We start from the raw sequence: 21131 nt of genomic DNA, 5'->3' as shown, positions 1-21131 counted from the left end.
GAAGAATGGCTCATTTAACAAGCTACAAATGAAATTTTCTGCTAAATGTGTGAATTTTATTCCCTATAACATCACCCACGTCCTCGGTCTTGTTTGAGATGCAGCGCACGTGGTCTGTCCGCACATAGATCCACTGCTCTCACCTTATCACTGTCTCACTTTATACACAATATGTAAATCCAATCCCTTTGTTCTGTGTCAATTGTTATATTTACCTCTTATTAATTACATCTTATTTATTTTAATATTCTTATTCCTGCCCCTAAAGCCTTTATAGTTTAAAGTTTTATAGCTTATTTTTATCTAAACTCTGTGTTATATGTTTTTATGTTTAATGTTGCACGTCTCACCAAGAAAGTTTGTGAACCAGTTTACAAGCAATGGCAATAAAATGCACAATGTGTTTTCTACTCTGAAAGAAAAATTATATTATATTATAAGTTAAAAGCAAAAAAGTAGGAAAGAGGTAACGGAGCCGAAGTAGCTCGCTGCTCAGGAGGAAGTTGCACTGAAAAAAAAAAAAAAAACTACACAGAATTATCAGTTCATTGAAAAAGTGAGGGATCAGACCTGATCGTTCTGTGTCTAACTTCTATCTCTAGCGTGTTCTTCATACATTCATGTTTAAACCTGACACAGAGACAGTGAACTTACCCTAGAGTCTGCAGGCGACAGTCTGGACTTTCGAGAAAACCACACAGATGAGACACTCCTGAGTCAGACAGGTCTGTGTTCCAACCCAGGTCCAGGTCAGTGAGATGTGACGGGTTGGATTTTAGAGCTGAGGCCAGAGAGGAACAGCTGATCTTTGACAAACCACAGCCCCACAATCTGAATGAAGAATAAATGAAGTGGTTAAAGTCCAGGGTAAACTCAGATGAGGCTATAAACACAACAGAACAGTCTGAGAGTCTTCTCAACAACAGACACAGAGGTCAGTGTAAACTCTGTAGATTCTCAGACTGTTCCTTCACTCAGAGTCAGTCTGTTCAATATTTACATCCCATAAAAAAAAGAGGTTCAGTTTTTCTTTAGTCTTATAATGTTTCCAATCACAGCTTGATGTTTATTTGAGTCAGTTCTATATTGATGTGAAAGCGTGTGTTCAAAGGTTCCCTGTGGCCTGGTGTCTGCAGTGACAGGAGAATAGTTACTGTCCCTTTAAGGCCACACACGGCAGCTCAAAGTATTGGTTTTTCACACAGTGGTGGAAGTGGAGATTTTTAGCTCGTTTCCTCCTTTAACATCTGAGTTTTCATGTCAGAAACTAAGATGTGAAGCATCGTACCCGTATGTTTATTTATGACGTTTTGTCTGGAGGAGCTGGAGATAACCCGGAAGTAACTCTAACACCGCGCTGCAAAAGCCGGGTTCCCTCACGCATTCATTCACAAATATTGGTATATTTTATATCCACGTGTCCTGAAGGCTCCACAGATGACGCTATAATCCAAATATGGGATTTTTCTTCATGAGAGACGTCCGGTACAGAAGAGCCCAGAAATGTGTTGAACAGGTTACTGAACTTTAGGGCTGGTTTTCTCTAAATGAGGTTTTTGTTCCATTTTGCATTAATGTAGCAAAACATCCTCTTTTTTTATCTTTTTATTTTGAGCAATTTTACATTCATCTTCCAAAACTCATACAGTGTGGATGCTCAAAATGGAGTCGGCTGAAACAATAAGTTTATAAGTGCCGACCTCATGTTCAATTCACTACATTTACATAACATAATAGATTATAAGGTTAACATTGACTTTTGATTTTCTGAGCTGAACAGATACAGATTTAGTCGCTCCTACAGACTCCAAACTTGGACTTAATGTCGAAAGTTTTAATATCTAATTCCCAGTCTGATTTTTTTCAGCTTTGAATCCAAGAAAACAGGGCAAAATCTGAGTTGTTACAGATTTTTTCACTCATGATTAGCTCATTTAAATCCTTAACAAATCCCCTCTGAAAAAATCTTAGTCACTGATGTATAAAAAAATACATTCAAATCTGTCTCTGTCCATTTTTAATTTGGCGCTAAAAATATCTGTATTTTTGGCCATATTTATTTTAAAAAATGACTTATTTTTAAATGAAAATAAAATGACAGAAAAAAAATCTTCTAAATCAGAGAGCTCACAGTCTATAGACCAAAGTAACACCTCATTTGAAAGCTAAGGCCTAAGAACTATGTTTTCCTTGTTTTTGTTCATCACAGTTTCTTTACACTAAAAAACAATGCTGCCAAAACGCTACAAAAAAGCAACAAAAACAACAAAAACTTGACCACAGAAAAAAAGGAAGAAGCTTTGACGAGCACTTTAGGTCTTAGCTTTCAAATGAGGCCTGACTCTGGCCTATAGGCTGTGAGCTCTCGGTCAAGAAGCTTTTAGATTTGGATAAAGCTGAGCTGGAGAAAGTGTGCTAAGTTTAGGCGGGGCTTAAGAGGTTCACAGCCCCTCCCTCTGCCTCTGGTCAGAGCGAGTCTCAGAAAGTGATGGGTGGAGTCGGTACAAAGAGCCGGCTCTTTTAAGTGAACGATGAGTTGCTTGTAATGAAGCTCCACACGCACCGGTCTGAGCTTCACTCGCCTCAGAGACAAAAGGAGGGAAAGGGAAGAGAATGGGGTCGAGGAGAGAGGAGCTGAACAATCTGCAGCTCAAATCAAGATCTCTACAAACTTCAAATCAATCCACAAGTAAACAATGTGTTCACACACAGCGATACGTCACAATGTGGGCCTTTTCCACTGAGCCCTTTACAAAAGCAGCAGTACAGGAGTCATGGCTAAAGCTTTGACTTCACTGATGTCTGGAGTGTCAGTCCACAACCATCACTGAAGTCACTCTGCAGCTCACAGACTGAGCAGGAATGGGGCGGAGCTGACACTGGCAGCAGAGGGACTAGAGGAGCCACTGGAAACACCAACTCAGGATTTAAAAAGTGCATTCATCAAACTAATACCAGGTATATTCAACCATAGTTCTGCCATCCACAAAACTACAACACAGACACTGTAAGACACAGCACAATAGCAAAGAAAAAAGAAAAACTAATGTCCTTAATTATTTCTTTCGTTGTTGTTGTTTTGTTTAGTGAGCAGAAGAATGGCTCATTTAACAAGCTACAAATGAAATTTCTGCTAAATGTGTGAAATTTAACCTCCTATAACATCACCCACGTCCTCGGTCTTGTTTGAGATGGAGCGCACGTGGTCTGTCCGCACATAGATCCACTGCTCTCACCTTATAACTGCGTCACTTTATACACAATATGTAAATCCAATCCCTTTGTTCTATGTCAATTGTTATATTTACCTCTTATTAATTACATCTTATTTATTTTAATATTCTTATGCCTGCCCCTAAAGCCTTTATAGTTTAAAGTTTTATAGCTTATTTTTATCTAAACTCTGTGTTATATGTTTTTATGTTTAATGTTGCACGTCTCACCAAAAAAAATCCTAGTTTGTGAACCTGTTTACAAACAACGGCAATAAAAAGTATTGATTCTGATTCTTATGTGCACAAATGCACAATGTGTGTTCTACTTTGAAAGAAAAATTATATTATATTATAAGTTAAAAGCAAAAAAGTAGGAAAGAGGTAACGGAGCCGAAGGAACTCCCTGCTCAGCACGAACTTGCACTGAAAAAAATATAAAAAAATACACAGAATGATCAGTTTATTGAAAAAGTGAGGGATCAGACCTGACCGTTCTGTGTCTAACTTCTATCTCTAGCGTGTTCTTCATACATTCATGTTTAAACCTGACACAGAGACAGTGAACTTACCCTAGAGTCTGCAGGCGACAGTCTGGGCTTTGAAGAAACACACACAGATGAGACACTCCTGAGTCAGACAGGTGTGTGTTCCGACCCAGGTCCAGGTAAGTGAGATGTGAGGGGTTGGACTTCAGAGCTGAGGCCAGAGAGGAACAGCTGATCTCTGACAAACCACAGAGAAACAATCTGAATAAAGAATAAATGAAAAGGTTAAAGTCCAGGGTAAACTCAGATGAGGCTATAAACACAACAGAACAGTCTGAGAGTCTTGTCAACAACAGACACAGAGGTCGGTGTAAACTCTGTAGATTCTCAGACTGTTCCTTCACTCAGAGTCAGTCTGTGCAATATTTACATCCCATAAAAAGAAAGGTTCAGTTTTTCTTTAGTCTTATAATGTTTCCAATCACAGCTTGATGCCCATGTTTGTTTCAGTCAGTTCTATATTGATGTGAAAGCGTGTGTTCAAAGGTTCCCTGTGGCCTGGTGTCTGCAGTGACAGGAGAATAGTTACTGTCCCTTTAAGGCCACACACGGCAGCTCAAAGTATTGTTTTTTCACACAGTGGTGGAAGTGGAGATTTTTTAGCTCGTTTCCTCCTTTAACATCTGAGTTCGAACCCGTATATTTATTCATGACATTTTGTCTGGAGGAGCTGGAGATAACCCGGAAGTAACTCTAACATCGCGCTGCAAAAGCCGGGTTCCCTCACGCATTCATTCACAAATATTGGTATATTTTATATCCACGTGTCCTGAAGGCTCCACAGATGACGCTATAATCCAAATATGGGATTTTCTTCATGAGAGACGTCCGGTACAGAAGAGCCCAGACATGTGTTGAACAGGTTACTGAACTTTAGGGCTGGTTTTCTCTAAATGAGGTTTTTGTTCCATTTTGCATTAATGTAGCAAAACATCCTCTTTTTTTATCTTTTTATTTTGAGCAATTTTACATTCATCTTCCAAAACTCATACAGTGTGGATGCTCAAAATGGAGTCGGCTGAAACAATAAGTTTATAAATGCCGACCCCATGTTCAATTCACTACATTTACATAACAAAATAGATTATAAGGTTCACATTGACTTTTGATTTTCTGAGCTGAACAGATACAGATTTAGTCGCTCCTACAGACTCCAAACTTAGATTTAATGTTGGATGTTTTAATATATAATTCCCAGTTTGAGGAAAACAGAGTTCATGAGAGGAGGACAGACGACAACAGACAAGCCACTGATGAGAAAGAGGAGGTGAGGACATGAAGTGAAAAAAGTTAAAATCTAGGAAATGAATGTGAGCTCTTGTATTGCATTTTAAACTCAGAAAATCATTCCTGACCTGCATGTGATTAAAAGGCTACATGTTACATGATGGATTAATGACGTGCGGACACTGGGTGAACTAGAATGTGTGATTTGAAGTACATAAAACTGACCGTGGACAAAATGTACTCGGTCTTAATGAGGCGTTACAGAGGGCTGTGGGAGGAGCTTAGAGGAAGAGGAGGAGCTTTATATAAACTCCTCACATATCTTCACCGAGGAAGATTGAAAGATTGAACATTATGATGAGCTCAAAAGATCTAACATGTCCATAGAAAGAAAGAAAGAAAGAAAGAAAGAAAGAAAGAAAGAAAGAAAGAAAGAAACTGACCTATAAGGTATTGTTCAATGATAAAAATAACTATCATTAAAGAAATGCTTGGATTTCAATTATTTTTTTATTATTTACTTTGTACAAAGCTACGCTGTGTGGCTTTAAGTCATTTTGAAGAACAATAAAAGAAAGTCAAGCTGATGAGACACAACACTGACCTGAGAGCGGAGAGCTGACAGTGAGGTCTCTTCAGTCCAGAACACAGCGCAGACATTGAGGAGTCACTCAGTTTATTATCACTCAGATCCAGCTCTCTGAGGTGGGAGGGGCTGGAGCTCAGCGCTGACGCCACCACTTCAAAGTGATGCTTTGAGAGTCCACAGCTAGTAAACCTGTAACAGATGTTAGAGTCACATGTGTGTGATTATAACGTGTGGGTGAAGCTGCTGTCTGTGACTGAGGACTCACACAGCCTTCCTGCAGTTCCTCACCGCTGGGACCAGTCTCTGTTTACCCTGATCTGATGTGTTGTACTTGTTTAGGTCGAGCTCCTCCAGGACCTGCTCTGACATCTGCAGCATGTAGGCCAGAGCCGAGCACTGGATCTCAGACAGTTCCTCCCTAGATTCACCTCCAGACTTCAGGAAGTCCTGGATCTGCTGCTGCACAGACTGGTCCTTCAGCTCCATCAGACAGTGGAAGATGTTGATGCTTCTGTCGGGAGAGACTTTCTTTGAGTTCATCTCTTTAAGGTTTTTAATGACTTCTGTGATTTCTGATTTCTTTATTGGACTCAGCAGAGCTCCTAAAAGTCTGTGGTTGGACTCCAGACTGAGGCCATGAAGGAACCGCACAAACAGGTCCAGGTGGCCGTTTGGACTCTGCAGGGACTTTTCTACAGATCGTTTGAGAAACTCATTTGGACTTAACCCTGAGACGGTTCCTTCACTTCCATAAAGAAACTCTTCATCCTCATCTCCCTCTTCATCCTCACTGCTGCTGTCACTAAAGCGTGATTCTGTTGCGTCACTGCCATGATAAACCTCTTCCTCCTCATCTCCCTCTTCACTGCTATTGCTGAAGCTAAGAAACTCCCTGACCACCACCTGGTTGTTCTGAAAGCAGTGGTGAAGGTAAACGGCTGCCAGAAACTCCTGCACGCTCAGGTGGATGAAGCAGTAGACTGACTGGTTGAAGACACTCTCTCGTTTGAAGATCTGAGTGCAGAGTCCGGAGTAGACCGAGGCCTCGCTCAGGTCCAGACCCACCTGCTCCAGGTCTTCTTGGTAGAACATGATGTTTCCTGTCTGCAGATGCTCAAAGGCCAGTCTCCCCAGCTTCAGGAGCAGCTCTGTGTCGGCCTCTGTCAGCCCCCAGGTCTCAGACCTGACCTCTGTTTGTGTCTGTTTGTACTTCCTCTTCCTGTGCGTCTGCACCAACAGGAAGTGTGCGTACATGTCTGTGAGGGTCTGGGGCAGTGGTCCGCTCTGATGGCTTCTCAACACGTGGTCCAGGACTGTGGAGGTGATCCAGCAGAAGACTGGGATCTGGCTCATGTTGTGGAGGCTGCGGGAGGTTCTGAGGTGGGACAGGACTGTTTGAAGCTGCTCTTCATCTGAGAACCTCTTCCTGAAGTACTGCTCCTTCTGTGGGTCAGTGATGAAGCCCCTGACCTCCGTGACCCTGTGCACGCACCGCGCTGGGATCTGATGGGCCGCCGCTGGGCGGGAGGTGATCCATATAAGGGCGTGAGGAAGCAGAGCGCCTCTGATGAGGTTCACCAACAGTACGCCCACCTCTGACCTCTGTGTGACCTCAGAGATGAGCTCACAGCTGAAGTCCAGAGACAGTCTGCTCTCGTCGAGGCCGTCAAAGATGAACAGGAGTTTACAGACGGACAGAGTGTGGGCTGTGAGCGTCTGTGGGGCAGAGGAACATGGAAGACACGTCAACAGAAGAGAACATTTCTCATGGTCCTGATGTGTTAGGAGGGTCTGGGGGTGTTTGGGGAGTTGATATTTTCATAATCTGTGCTTAGGTCAAGTCAAGTTTAAATACAACATTACATTACAAACAACAGCAATGACAAGAACCACCGAGGAAAATCCTGCTCAGATTGTGTTGAAGGCCAGAGTAAACAAATGGATCTTCAAAAGAGACTTAAAAACATTCAAAGACTGAGCTGCTTTAACGCTTCAGACTGTTCCACTTTCACTCAGAAGAAGCGTCTGAACAGAATCGAAACGTCATCAACTCGACTAAACCCAGTCCAGCCGATGATTTAAGTTTCACAATGTCTCATTTCAGTTTGAACTGTGAAAATAACAAACGTCACGTTCTCTGAACAGAACAAAATCATCTTGAATGTATGATTTTATAGTGTGATGACAGAGCGATGAAAAGGTGAGTTTTTAATGGAAGTCAACAGGACAAAATGGCACTGACTGAACACTGAGGAGAAAACATGAAAACTCAACTTTACAAAAAATCAAAGTTGTTTCTGATCTTTGACAAACCCAAGGGTGTTTTAAAATGTAAAATCAATTTCAGCCCAAACTCTTTATTTTCTATTTTTTATAGACCATTTTTTTCATTTATTTATTCCATTTTGTGAGTTATTTTTTTGATCACTTTTAAATTGGCTATAAAATGGTTAAATATTTAAATATTAGTTAAGATCGTTTTGAGCCGAACTGAAGTCGAGGGAAAAATGTTTTTTAAAACAAAAATCTACAAGTTTTTAAAGCAGTGAAAAAAGTGCTGCTGACAGAACATAAGGGTTAAACTCTAATGGGGTAAAAACAGAGTAAATGGTCATAAAGGTAGAGCTTTGTATAAATGAGAGTGACCTGTGGATGCAGCGCTGGATGGAACACTTGGATCAGCTCCATCAGACTGTAGCGCCCCCTTCTGACCAGGTTCATCTCTCTGAAGGACAGTGGCACCACCAGCTGCAGCTCCTGGTTCTCTGAGCCCTGGGCCCAGTCCAGACAGAACTTCAGGACTGAGAAGGTCTTCCCCACTCCAGCCACGCCCACAGTCAGCACGGCTCTGATGGAGCCCTGCTGCAGCGCCCCCTGCTGCTGCTCAGGGGGCAGAGCTTTAAAGATGTCCTGGCACCTGATGGTGATCTCCTGGACCTGCTTCTTCTTGGACTGTGTCTCCAGACTCCTCTCCTCAGGTTGGGCTCTGGCCTCTTCACTGAGGCCCTCTGTGATGTACAGCTCAGTGAAGATGCTGTTCAGAAGAGTTGTATCTCCTGCTCCTTCACTTCCCTCTGTCACATTCTCACATCTGCTGCTCAGGCTCTGCTTATGCTCCTTCAGAACCTTGTGGAGACCTTCACCTGGACACAGAGGAGGAGACACCTGTTAATGTTGATGAACAGGTCTCTTATTCCCTGCTGTAGTTGATGAGTCTCAGACTGAGCAGACTCACCTGGTGCAGGGCCTTGAACCCACTGATCAGGACTGTTCTGCTCTGACTCTGCTTCTCTGTGACACAAACACGTCTTTAACATCACAGAAGTTACAATCACAAATATAAAGCACATTTTATCTCCTGAGACTCTGTGTTCAGGTCAGTTCTTACTGTGGGTCTGGAGCAGGTTCATCAATGAACTCTGGAGGGAGATCTATAGACCAGTCACTCGTCATGGACATAGCGGACACTGGGGCTGGAGATCTGCTTCTGTGGAGAGAGGTGTAACGCAGGTGTCGAATTCATTCATTTGCCCTTCTCCAACTCTATGGTTGCCTCCGCGCTATCGCGAGAATAGGGTCATGTGACCACGTCCCGCCAATCACGTCTCTTTAATAACCGGGTATCCGGAAGTTACCGGTAGACGCGAGGGAAGCCCAAGCATTTGCTGCTGCAGGTATGTTGTTCGCTCGGTTTTCTTTTAAATAATATCCGTTTACTGTCTCAAACTAAAATGCTTAAATGTAAACTATAGGAGCCGACTACCAGTGCCGGACCACGTTACACGAGCCGTGCATTCGGTGAAACGCGGACTTGGTAAGAACGCACACAACCATGTAGCTTAGCGTTAGCCGCACTCCTTTGGCTTTGTGGGGGTCCGGTTAGCATTTGCTATTTGTGCCATATTTCTATCCGTTCTTTAGGATATTCACCAAATACGAATAGTAATGATGTAAACTGGTTTGTGTATTGAATGTTACATCTGAAAGTTGTTAAAGCAAGGATTGTAAGTGGCGTTTTTTAGCCCAAACTTGTGATTTATGATATTGACGTAATGTTTTTAAGCACTACGCACTTCAGTGCACCTTACGCATTAAGTTGCTAGTTTTATACAAAGAAAGTACCATTGAATTTAATGCTCTTTTATGTGTATTACTATGCACTTTTGTTTAGAGTCTAGTGAGATACTAACCCAGTTAGTGGGGTTGCTGCTATCAGCTAATAGTTGCACATTGTTGATTGTTGATTGGACATGTCTAAATTATGATTATATTGTACAATGTGGATAGAGAGATTATATGAGTTGTAATACAATTAGTGTTACAATAGGATTGATAAATGTGTACACAACTTAGACTATTGTTCTTGGTGCTGTTTTATGCAGGCCAGGCTTTTTACATTGATGGCGAGCTACTGAAACAGAATTCTGGCCCAAAGAAGAAGTATCCATGCCTGGAGATAACCACTAGGAACCCCGACCTCCTGCTCTGTCCGGGCTGGTAGGAGGCTCTTGCAGCCACCCTCGCAAACTCTCGCACCCCAGTCTACGGCCCCTCTCACACTCATTCACTCACTCCTCCCCCACGGGTCACTACCTTTCCCCCCTGGATATTCAATCATGGACAATGGGTCGTATGAACTGTTGAACTGAACCGCACACTGAACTTTATCCGAGAAGTTACAAGACTGCAATCAAATTGCGTTTATTGCACATCATGCCTATTTGAAGAACTGCGGAATTGTTTATTTTCTTTGTTTTGTTTTGTACATACCATGGTTGTTGTTGGGGTTGAATGGCCATTCTGAATGTTGTCTGTCCACATAATTTTCTTAATATATGGTACCATCAAAAAGCAAACTCTGGTCTCTGCCTCCTCTCTCCGAGTCGACACCTAGACTTCTAGCCCATTAACTCGAAAGTGAATTCCAGTGCAAATCATAAATTGTTTAGTAGCAGCATATTGGTTACAGAAGAGAAGGTTTTTCCTCCTGATTGGACCTGACAGGCTGGTTCACAGTAATATAAAAACACAAATAAATATGTTTCAGAGTACAAACACGTTGCAAATATGTTTGGTCTTCTGAGCTTTACCTTTTGTGCAATTATTCACAGAATTCAAAAAAGACGACAGTGGTGACTCAAATACAACATGTTTTTGTCTAATTCCAGCTTTGAATCCCGTCTGTTTGCCCCGGGCATAGAGAGGAGCCAACAGACAACAGAAGCCTCCATCCATTGAGATGAACGGGCATCAGCTTTGATTTGTTGCTTCAGAAAGGACAGGCTACGTTTATGTAAAGTTGGTGCAGACGCGTCTCCCCAAAAGGAAACTGAACAGCACCGATAACACCCGCACCTTCTGTCGTGTTCAGGTTTAAATCCTGCAGGTTTACTAGTGGCTGTAAGGCGTGTACTTGCATATCACATAGACAAGGGGTTCCCAACCTTGGGCCCACCAGCGCCACCAAGAGGCTGCTCCCTCTGCTTCACATTCTGCCTCAGCTCACGCTCATCGCGCTGCAGCATCACAACTTTATTTACATTTATATACTTTTATGTAGGAACTAAACTGTTGTAATGAGTCCACTGTGAATGCAACAGTCCTGAGAGAAGAGAATACACTATATACATATATAAATAAATTAATAAATAAATTCTGGACCGAGATGTCTGATTTCCTGGGATCTGCTGGAGCCACTCCTCCAGTTTGGGGGTCACTGCCCCGAGTGCCCCAACGACCACGGGCACCACTGATGCCTTCACCCTCCAGGTTTTCTCCAGCTCTTCTCTGAGCCCCTGGTATTTCTCTAGTTTCTCCTGTTCCTTTTTCCTGATGTTGAAGTCGCTTGGTATTGCTATGTCGACCACAACGGCTTTCCTCTGCTCCTTGTCCACCACCACAATGTCCGGTTGGTTCGCCATTACCATTTTGTCCGTCTGTATCTGGAAGTCCCACAGGATCTTGGCTCGGTCATTCTCTACCACCTTTGGAGGTGTTTCCCACTTTGACCTTGGGGTTTCCAGCCCATACTCTGCACAGATGTTCCTGTACACTATACCAGCCACTTGGTTATGGCGCTCCATGTAAGCTTTCCCTGCCAGCATCTTACACCCTGCAGTTATGTATATATATATATATATATATATATATATATATATATATATATATATATATATATATATATATATATATATATATATATATATATATATATATATTAGGGTGCATCAAACGCCCCAATGTAAACCAATTATCATGTCCCCAGTATTAAAACATTCCTTTGGTCAAAAAAAGAATTTCTACCATTTTTTGTGTAATTCCAGCATTGTTTAGGGTCCACCTTAATAAGCAAGATTTGCATTATGAAGCATTATGCGATATTCATTTAGCTGAATGTTATGTGCGGTTGATCTCTTTACTTATGTAATAATTTAAAATCGTATTGAATTTGATAAAAATAACTATTCTTTGCTTGTTTATTCACATTTACCACATTTTGACTGTAACACATTGAGTGCCAACAATCCAGACCATTTTTTGATCTTGGAAGCTAAGCAGGGTCAGGCCTGGTAAGTGCTTGGATTGGAGACCGCCTGAGAATACCGGGTGCTATAAGCTCTTACCTCCAGTCCTAACAGCTCCAGGCCGGGTCTGATACCTCCATCCCGCTCCTGACAGCCAGCTCCAGGCTGGGGCAGAGACCACGGGCCCGCTCATGACAGCTCCGGGCCGGGTCTAAGACCTCCAGCCCGGCCCTAACAGCCTCAAGACTGGGGTTAAGGCCTTCAGCCTGACAATAACAGCCTCAGAGTGGGGCTAAGACCTCCAGTCTGCTCCCGACAGCTCCAGGCTGGGTCTAAGACCTCCAACACTCCCATCAGCTCCGGGCCAGGTCTGAGACCTCCAGCCCAGACCTAGCAGCCTCAGGACGGGGCCTCCACCCCTGTCCCCAACAGGCCCAACACCCACCACAACCACCCCGCCTCTCATCCACTAACCCTACCCCGGTCAGGGCACCCCCAAACGCGCCTACCTGCACACACTCAGCCCCCTGGCTCCTCCGGACCCCCAGGGACACCCTGCACACCCCTCGGACACTGTGACCCACCCTTAAGCTTATATATATATATATATATATATATATATATATATATATATATATATATATATAAAATAAAAAAAACTCTTCCTCACCCTCCGCGGGCGGTCTCTCTTTTTCCTTCAAGCTCGGGTCCTCTACCAGAGGCCTGGGAGCTTGAGGGTTCTGCGCAGTATCTTTGCTGTTCCTAGCACTGCTAGAATATATATATATATATATATATATATATATATATATATATATATATATATATATATATATATATATATATATATATATATATATATATATATATATATATATATATATATATATATATATATATAGAGAGAGAGAGAGAGAGAGAGAGAGAGAGAGAGAGAGAGAACGCCATAACCAAGTGGCTGGTATAGTGTACAGGGACATCTGTGCAGAGAATGGGCTGGAAACCCCAAGGTCAAAGTGGGAAACACCTCCAAAGGTGGTGGAGAACGACCGCGCCAAGATCCTGTGGGACGTCCAGATACAGACGGACAGAAGGTGATGAAAAAGGAACAGGAGAAACTAGAGAAATACCAGGGGCTCAGAGAAGAGCTGGAGAAAACCTGGAGGGTGAAGCATCAGTGGTGCCCGTGGTCGTTGGGGCACTCGGAGCAGTGACCCCCAAACTGGAGGAGTGGCTCCAGCAGATCCCAGGAAATACATCAGACATCTCGGAGGAAGAGTTTTTTTTTTAAATATATATATACTGTATATTAAAAAAAAAAACTCAAAATCTTCCTCACCCTCCGCGGGCGGTCTCTTTCTCCTCCTGCTCGGGTCCTCTACCAGAGGCCTGGGAGCTTGAGGGTTATATGTGTATATATATATATATATATATATATATATATATATATATATATATATATATATATATAAAAACTCTTATATATATATATATACATACATACATATACTAAAGCTCTACAGTCACAGGGCTGTGCTCCAGGCTTCAGAACCATTGTCTTACGCACCTTCCTCCATGTTTCTGGTCTGATACCAGTCCCTAACAGGAGAAAGGTTAGACGACACCACTGACTCTACATTAAGTTTGTTTCTTACTGTGAGTCTGGAGCAGGTTCAGGACTGAAGTCTGGGACGTTGCTTTTAGACAAGTCACTCTTCATGGACAGAGCGGACACTGAGGCTGGAGATCTGCTTCTGTGGAGAGAAGAGAAGGTTTTTCAGCCTGAGACGTGTGAAAGCCACATTCTGCTTCAACTTTAACCGATAAAACAAGGGTTCTCCTGAAGACATCCTGACCTCTTAACCTCTGACCTCTGTGACCTCATCGATCCTCAAAATGATCATGAGCAGCTGGGACTGGGACACAATTATTATGAATTAATTAACTCATTTATACATTTATTCTGCTCTGCACCTCTGTCTCAGCGATGTGGTTTGGGGAGAGATGAACCAACGTTTAGTTCGACATTAAAGTGATCGTCTGTAACTTTGCAAAGTGAGGAGAGAGAGAGTGAAATTAGAAAGTAAATCAAATTCCTCCTCATGTTAAACAAAAACAGGAACTGGTTCACAGGAAAAGCTCGTCTCATTGGTCGACGCTGGAGGATACTAGACTCTGATTAGTCGCTAAGATCCGGGAAGGGACTTTCCTAAAAATGGTGTAAAATAAAACACAATATCTGTGCGGTTTCCGTGTTGGCCGGTTTTCCCGACACACTGCGCGGTCACACACACTTACATTCTCCGTCAGTGATTACGTCGGGTTTATCTCATGTCATCGTCATTTGGAAGATATATCCATGTTTTCCGTGTGAAAAAGGGCTCCATCCCAGGTAGCAGTCGTGTCTGAACCAGTTCTGGCTTTCTTGTGGCACAGCTGGCTGACTGGCGACCCGACAGTTCTTATCTGGCCCAGTAACGAGCCATACGCAATAAATGGAGTGTCAGTAATCGGCAGTAAAATCATTACAGGGCCTGAAGTGGACACGCGGTGTCTGCGCCACAACAGTCACAACTGGTGCCACAGCGGTCAGAACATGTCGTGGCGCATACACGCGGCGCCACCTTCTGGCCCAATAACAAACAAACAGCGAGTGAGCCACAAGTTTTGGAATAGATGCTTGTTGTGTATTACCTTGACAAACAAGGCGGGCGGGGACTACCGTAATCAAATGATGTTATTTACAAAGCCATCATTCTGCAGTTTGTCATTGTTGATTGAACGTAAAAAGTGAAAATAAGTTTACAACGACAAGAGAGTTTGTCTGTATTACATGATCCCGCCCGCCTGGGACACACTGGCGTCAAGAACCAACAAACCAGTTTCTAACTACGCGGACGGTCTGCACGGAAAGCAATGGCGGAGGACAACGAGAATACCTACTTAAACCGTGCGGACAGTCCAACTGCCAAACAGAGAATGAAAGGCCACGAGCGTCCGTCTGTGCGTCTAAACTCCGCTCGGAATTGACGTGCGGGAACGATAATGAGACCTTAAGTCACGTCGTACGTTATAAGTGGCTAGCTACCTAGCTACTTTTCAAGCGAACGCGTGGATCAGTCCACAAAAGTTATTTTCTGTCCGTAACTGAGTAACTATTGTAACTTTTCTTATGGTCTTTTGTCAGACTGACATTTGGGTAAAAGTGAACATGTTTTTGAGCTACCGTTGTGTTGTGCCATGTATGTACATTATTTTATTTTCTGTGACACCAAAGCTAGATAACCTTTTGGCTAAGTTACCCAGCTAGCAAATTTACATTGTTTTGAAAACTGTTGAATGAAAACCTTATTAAAGCCACATTCGTCTAATGTGCCATCAGAGATGACTTCAGGATGCACTGATTTAACTAAACTGTAATTGTTTGGTTTTGTTTAATTGAAATTTCATTTTGGTGGAGAATAAACTTTGTTTTGACAGCATGAATCCTTGTTTTATTCTGTTTTGCAAATGTTTTGTCATTTGTGACAAATAAAATGTACTCGAAGGCCTGTTGGCTGGTTTGTATTGTACATGTAGTTTTTTTGGTATGTCCTACATTTATAGACAGCTGTGTTGACATTTTCGTAAGCCTGCAATTAAATTAATATATATAAGCATAATTTATAATTTCATTAGTATTGAAGTGCATGAACCTCTACTGGGCCAGAACACATTCTAAACGTTATTAGATTTGAAGTGTATGAACCAGTACTGGGCCAGAAGAGAACTCTCGCTAATTATGCCTTCACGAAGTGTGTGGCCCACTAGAGCGCCGGCAGCTTTGAATCAATAAGACCCGCAGCCTATGGCCTGGCAAAGGGCCGTGGAAAAAGCCACCTGTCAGCCAGAAGAAACGTAAGGTTGTAGGCCGGTTCTGGCCCGAGACAAATTTGCTATCTGGGAATGGGCCCCATGTGACCCGCCCACTCCACATGCTCTATTTGCTCTGTTTTTTCACAAATACACATAAAATATGACAGGACAATGAGGCTCAAGTGTGCAAAACAAATAAAAATACATAAATAAATATGTTTCAGAGTACAAATACATTGCAAACAGTCTTCTGAGCTTTAGCATTTGTACAATAATTCAAGGAATTAAAATAAGACGATAGTAGTAGTAGTAGTAGTAATAGTAGTAGTTTGTTTTTTCCTAATTCCAGCTTTGAATCCCCAGCTCTGTTTGCCCCGGTCACCAAAAGGTTACCGCCCCTTTTTGCTCGACAACAGAATCCTCCATCCATTGAGATGAACGGGCATCAGCTGTGATTTGTTGCTTCAGGAAAGTCACAGAAAGGACAGGCTACGTTTATGTAAAGTTGGTGCAGACGTGTCTCCCCAAAAGGAAACTGAACACATTTTATAACATTTGTAAAATATTTAGACTTCCAGATGACCACTTTAATGTCACTGTAAGGACTGTCTGAGTTAATATAAATTATCCTTCAAGACAAGCGACATGTAAATCTTGTCATGGGTGCACATTTCAACATAACATGAGTCCCTTCTGTCGTGTTCAGGTTTAAATCCTGCAGGTTTACTCGTGGCTATAAGGTGTGTACTTGTATATCACATAGACAAGGGGTCCCCAACCTTAGGGCCACGGCTCGGAACCAGGCCGTGGGCTGTCCGGTACCAGGACGCCAAGCCACCCGAGCCTGTCCACTTTCATATACTCCAAGGACATTACTTTTGAGCTGGAGAGGATCAACAGAATCAGTGCAGCCTCGTGCTTGTTACATGCAGCTGCTTCCTCTGGCTCTCACCAGCGCCACCAAGAGGCTGCTCCCTCTCCTTCACATTCCGCCTATGCTTATCGTGCTGCAGCATCACAACTTTATTTGCATGTCTATGCTTTTATGCAGAAATTAAACTGCTGTAATGAGTTTTACGGTTAAAGTCGATGAGAAACGACTGAACTCACTTTGTCCCATCGAGCGGTGGCTCAGTGCTGCCCTCCGGAGGCTTTCCTTTCACGTCTGCCATTTCCTCCGAGTCTCGTCCTGGGGGAGAGTCAGAGCCGTTAAACACAGAGATAAACATTAATGTGATGCTGTGTTTATTTATAGCTGGGACTGGACGAACAGGAAACAGCGGGAGCGGCTCAGCGGCTCTGCTCGACTGCATTCCTCAGCACACTCCTACAGACGCACTTTAACTCCTCACAGGTTCAGACAAATGTTTCCTCTGACTGTTTATAAGAAGCATTTCATGTTGCACTGATACAGAATTAATAACACATCAGGTTAATCTGCCTGTTGTGTCTCAGCTGAAAGTTTCCTGTGACTCGCAGCTTAAATGTGTTCTAATCTATAACGATGAGTGTGTGAACTGTAGCTCTTATTCCAAAGCCTCACCTGAGTGTGGGCTCTGAAGCGTCTCCTCTTCCTCTGTCCGACTCTCCCTGGTTTCTGCTTGGTTTGGATATTACCGGACCTTAAGGAACACAGGGGAAACTATTATCACCATCTCCAGGTTTATTGTTTCTTTGTTGGTTCCTGCAGGTAAATGAGTCTGCAGAAGGGAATACAGCCGTCAAGAAACATGTCAAATACACAGTCAGAACAATATACAGGAGCTTCTACACCGTCTTCAAGGAGAAAGACACCAGTTTGACTTTGGTCCATCTCAGTAATGGTCATGGACTCTTCAATGATCAGGGTAGAATGAGCTCAGACCTGTTCACCACAACTGCCTCTGAAATCCTGCACCGTCGCTCAGAAAGTTGTTACTTTGGGTCCAAATTGGCGTCATGCACGAGCTTAATATAGAAGCTGCAGTTACACGAATGACCTGAGGTGGCGGTAGTGAGTATAAAATGACCAACTTGCATCTAGTCTCTTTAAGCAACACAGAATTCCACTTTATAACCCCTCTATAACCTATCCCTCTCTCTCTCTCTAACCCCTCCCTCTCTCTCTCCCTAACCCCTCCCTCTTTCTCTAACCCCTCCCTCTCTCTCTCTACCTCCTGGGTTTGTTTCAGAGCGTGGTGACCTGCACTGGTCAGGCCCCCCTCCTCCTTCCTCTTCCTCCTGCAGCTCCCTCCCCTCCACAACAGGCTTCCACCACCTCCTCGTTTGTCCCTGTGAACGCTGTGTTTGTTTCTACCTGTGACTGGACGAACAGGAAACAGCGGCTCTGCTCGACTGCACTCCTCAGCTCACTCCTTCACACGCACTTTAACTCCTCACAGCTACAGACACGTATTTCCTCTGACTGTTTATAAGAAGCATTTCAATGTTACACTGATACAGCACTAATAACACACTCATTATGATCCACTGAACAGCTCTGTTTGTGACACACAGACTTAGTTCAGAGGTTTGGGGACCCCTGGGGGAACTCCAGGACCGACCAGGGACCAGGGAATTATTTCAGATTGAAAAAAAGGGAGAAAGTGATCACTATTGTGAAAGGAAAAGCTATATTTTGCAGTAAAATGATTTGTGAGAGTTTTAGCATTGTCTTCTCACTCACATATAGCACTTTTAAGTGATTGCTTTCTAAATAAACTGCAACGCCCTTGAGGCAGGGGGAACACAGAGGACCACTGAGAGGTCCAAGGGGTCCCCAACACAAGAAAGGTTGGGAACCACTGACTTAGTATGGACATTTTCCTCTCGCAGTTTTTTCAAATGTTGGAACATACACTGGGCCTCATTCACGGCACATTCTGACGTTAATGACGTCTTAGGAAGGTTTTTGTCATTCACAAAACGTGTTCTGAGCTGAAAGAACAGTCAGGATGACTCGTATGAACAAACAAGTGTCACGACACGACACAACACGTTCTTACATTAATGCCGCCTTAATCTCTTTCTCCTCCCCTTTCTCTCCCTCCCCTTCTCTCCCTCCCCTCTCTTTCTCCTCCCCTTTCTCTCCTCTCCCTTCTCTCTTCTCCCCTTCTCTCCCTCCCCTCTCGTTCTCCTCCCCCTCTCTTTCTCCGCCCCTTTCTCTCCCTCCCCTTCTCTCCCTCCCCTCTCTTTCTCCTCCCCTCTCTTTCTCCGCCCCTTTCTCTCCTCTCTCCTCTCCCTTCTCTCTTCTCCCCTTCTCTCCCTCCCCTCTCTTTCTCCTCCCTTCTCTTTCTCCTCCCCTTTCTCTCCTCTCCCTTCTCTCTTCTCCCCTTCTCTCCCTCCCCTCTCTTTCTCCACCCCTCTCTTTCTCCTCCCCTCTCTCTCCTCTCCCTTCTCTCTTCTCCCCTTCTCTCCCACCCTGTCATGGTTCTGTCTATGTGTGTTCTGTCCCCTGTTTTGGTTCTGTGTCTAGTCTTTTATTTTGTCATGTCTGTTCTGTCCTTGTGGTTTTGCTTTGCTTCCCTTGTGTTGATGACCTGTCCCGCCCTAATGTGTTTCACCTGTTCCCTGTTCCTTCCGTATTTGGACCCCTGTGTTTTCCCTTGTCCTTGTCGGTTCATTTGTATTCTATTGGTGCGTTGTGTGTGTGTGTGTCCTGTTCCGTGTTCCTGCTAAGTGAGTTTTGCATTTTTTGCCTTTTCCTTTGGAGTGTATGTGTGTGAACTGTAGCTCTGTCTGATTCCAAAGCCTCACCTGAGTGTGGGCTCTGAAGCGTCTCCTCTTCCTCCGTCCGACTCTCCCTGGTTTCTGCTTGGTTTGGATATTACCGGACCGTCCCGTGATCTCCCCTTCAGCCGCACCTTTCTGACTCAGCGGGAACACACACTCTTTACCTGAGTCACATGACCAGCCCCGCCCTCTGTCACCGCAGCACACATTTAACCCTTAAGGCACACAGGGGAAATTCTTACATTTAGAGATATCAATGTGACACTTCTGCTGAACATCACTGATACAGCTCTGATACAAATGTTCATGTAAATCACCATCTCCAGGTTTATTGTTTCTTTGTTGGTTCCTGCAGGTAAATGAGTCTGCAGAAGGGAACACAGCCGTCCACAACGTGTCAAATACACAGTCAGAGCAATATACAGGAGCTTCTACACCATCTTCAAGGAGAAAGACACCAGTTTGACTATGGTCCATCTCAGTAATGGTCATGGACTCTTCAATGGTCAGGGTTAGAGCCGTTTCTTTTGGACGTTTGGACGAGACAAAGGGAGGTTTTTGTGTGAAATGAAACTGTTTTTGTTTGAGCTTCGTATAAAAGCTGTGTCTAAATTCCAGAATCAGCTCCATGTATTTATTTATGGTCCAGCCCTGGTCATGTGACTCATAAAACACATGTTAAAGAACACGCCACTCCGGATCGCAGTCTTGGGCTCATTTGCATCCGTCGTCCCACACTCGCTCTCTCAAACACACTCTCACTCACCTATTGTACATGTTTTTAGTAGTACTTTACTCTTACTTGAGTCATGACACAGTTGGAATGAGCTGCCTTTAAAGATCAGACTGACTGATTCACTCCCTGTTTTCAAATGTCTCCTGAAAACATATTTTTTCCCGTTTGGCGTTTGACCCCCTGCCTGGGGAGTCGACTCTTACTGCGCTCGGTCTTGTCTTTACTCATGTCATTGTTTTATGTTTTGTGCAAAGCACTTCGGTCAAATATGTTGTTTTTAAAGCGCTCTATGAATGAAGTGGGATTGGAAGTTGGCTTATCCTCTTTATACTAGTTTATCCTCGTTTATACACATTTTTCCTCAATCATCCTCTTTATACTTGTTTATCCTTGTTTATCCTCTTTATCCTCATTCACCCTCTTCATCCTCATTTATACTCTTTATACTCGTTTATCCTTGTTTATCCTCATAGCTGTCACAATGTACAACCTGCCCTCCAGTTTTCCTCTACCTCTCCCCCTCCCCTTTGTGTTTGTATGTCTCCACCTGCGTGGGCGTGGCAGCTCCCGGGTGCAGGATGGCACAGCTGGCTTTAATCTGCATAATTAGAAGAAGTACAAGAAGCTGGGGTTTCCTGCAACACACTGCCAGTTTGTTTTTTGACTTCACCCAAAACCTTTCTGCAATACACCTGCCTGCCTTCCTGCCCATGCGAACCTGCCCATCTG

General features: G+C 43.5%; 2 protein-coding genes across 2 annotated transcripts in view; both read right to left on the bottom strand.

The window, feature by feature from the left end:
* The window catches only part of LOC306981595 (NACHT, LRR and PYD domains-containing protein 12-like), a gene marked incomplete at its 5' end in the record, with an annotated part of 89978 nt that overhangs the window by 14578 nt on the left and 54269 nt on the right, over positions 1-21131 (bottom strand). The window contains 2 exons of the mRNA XM_079581204.1: positions 655-831; positions 3785-3961. Of these exons, the coding sequence (XP_079437330.1) occupies positions 655-831; positions 3785-3961 (354 nt within the window). The remainder of the gene's footprint in view (positions 1-654; positions 832-3784; positions 3962-21131) is intronic.
* Positions 4004-21006, bottom strand: LOC306981497 (NACHT, LRR and PYD domains-containing protein 3-like; the record flags this gene model as incomplete). Its single annotated transcript, XM_079581105.1, has 10 exons — positions 4004-4013; positions 5592-5765; positions 6304-7292; positions 8223-8719; positions 8812-8867; positions 8965-9063; positions 13756-13854; positions 17066-17144; positions 19765-19856; positions 20915-21006. 10 exons carry the CDS (start codon positions 21004-21006, stop codon positions 4004-4006), a joined length of 2187 nt encoding a protein of 728 aa, XP_079437231.1.

The sequence above is a fragment of the Gobius niger genome (assembly GCF_951799975.1).
Source record: "Gobius niger genome assembly, chromosome: 22".
NCBI lineage: Eukaryota > Metazoa > Chordata > Actinopteri > Gobiiformes > Gobiidae > Gobius > Gobius niger.
Note: the sequence above shows the minus strand (reverse complement) of the source record. Positions and strands in the feature narration are given on the sequence as shown.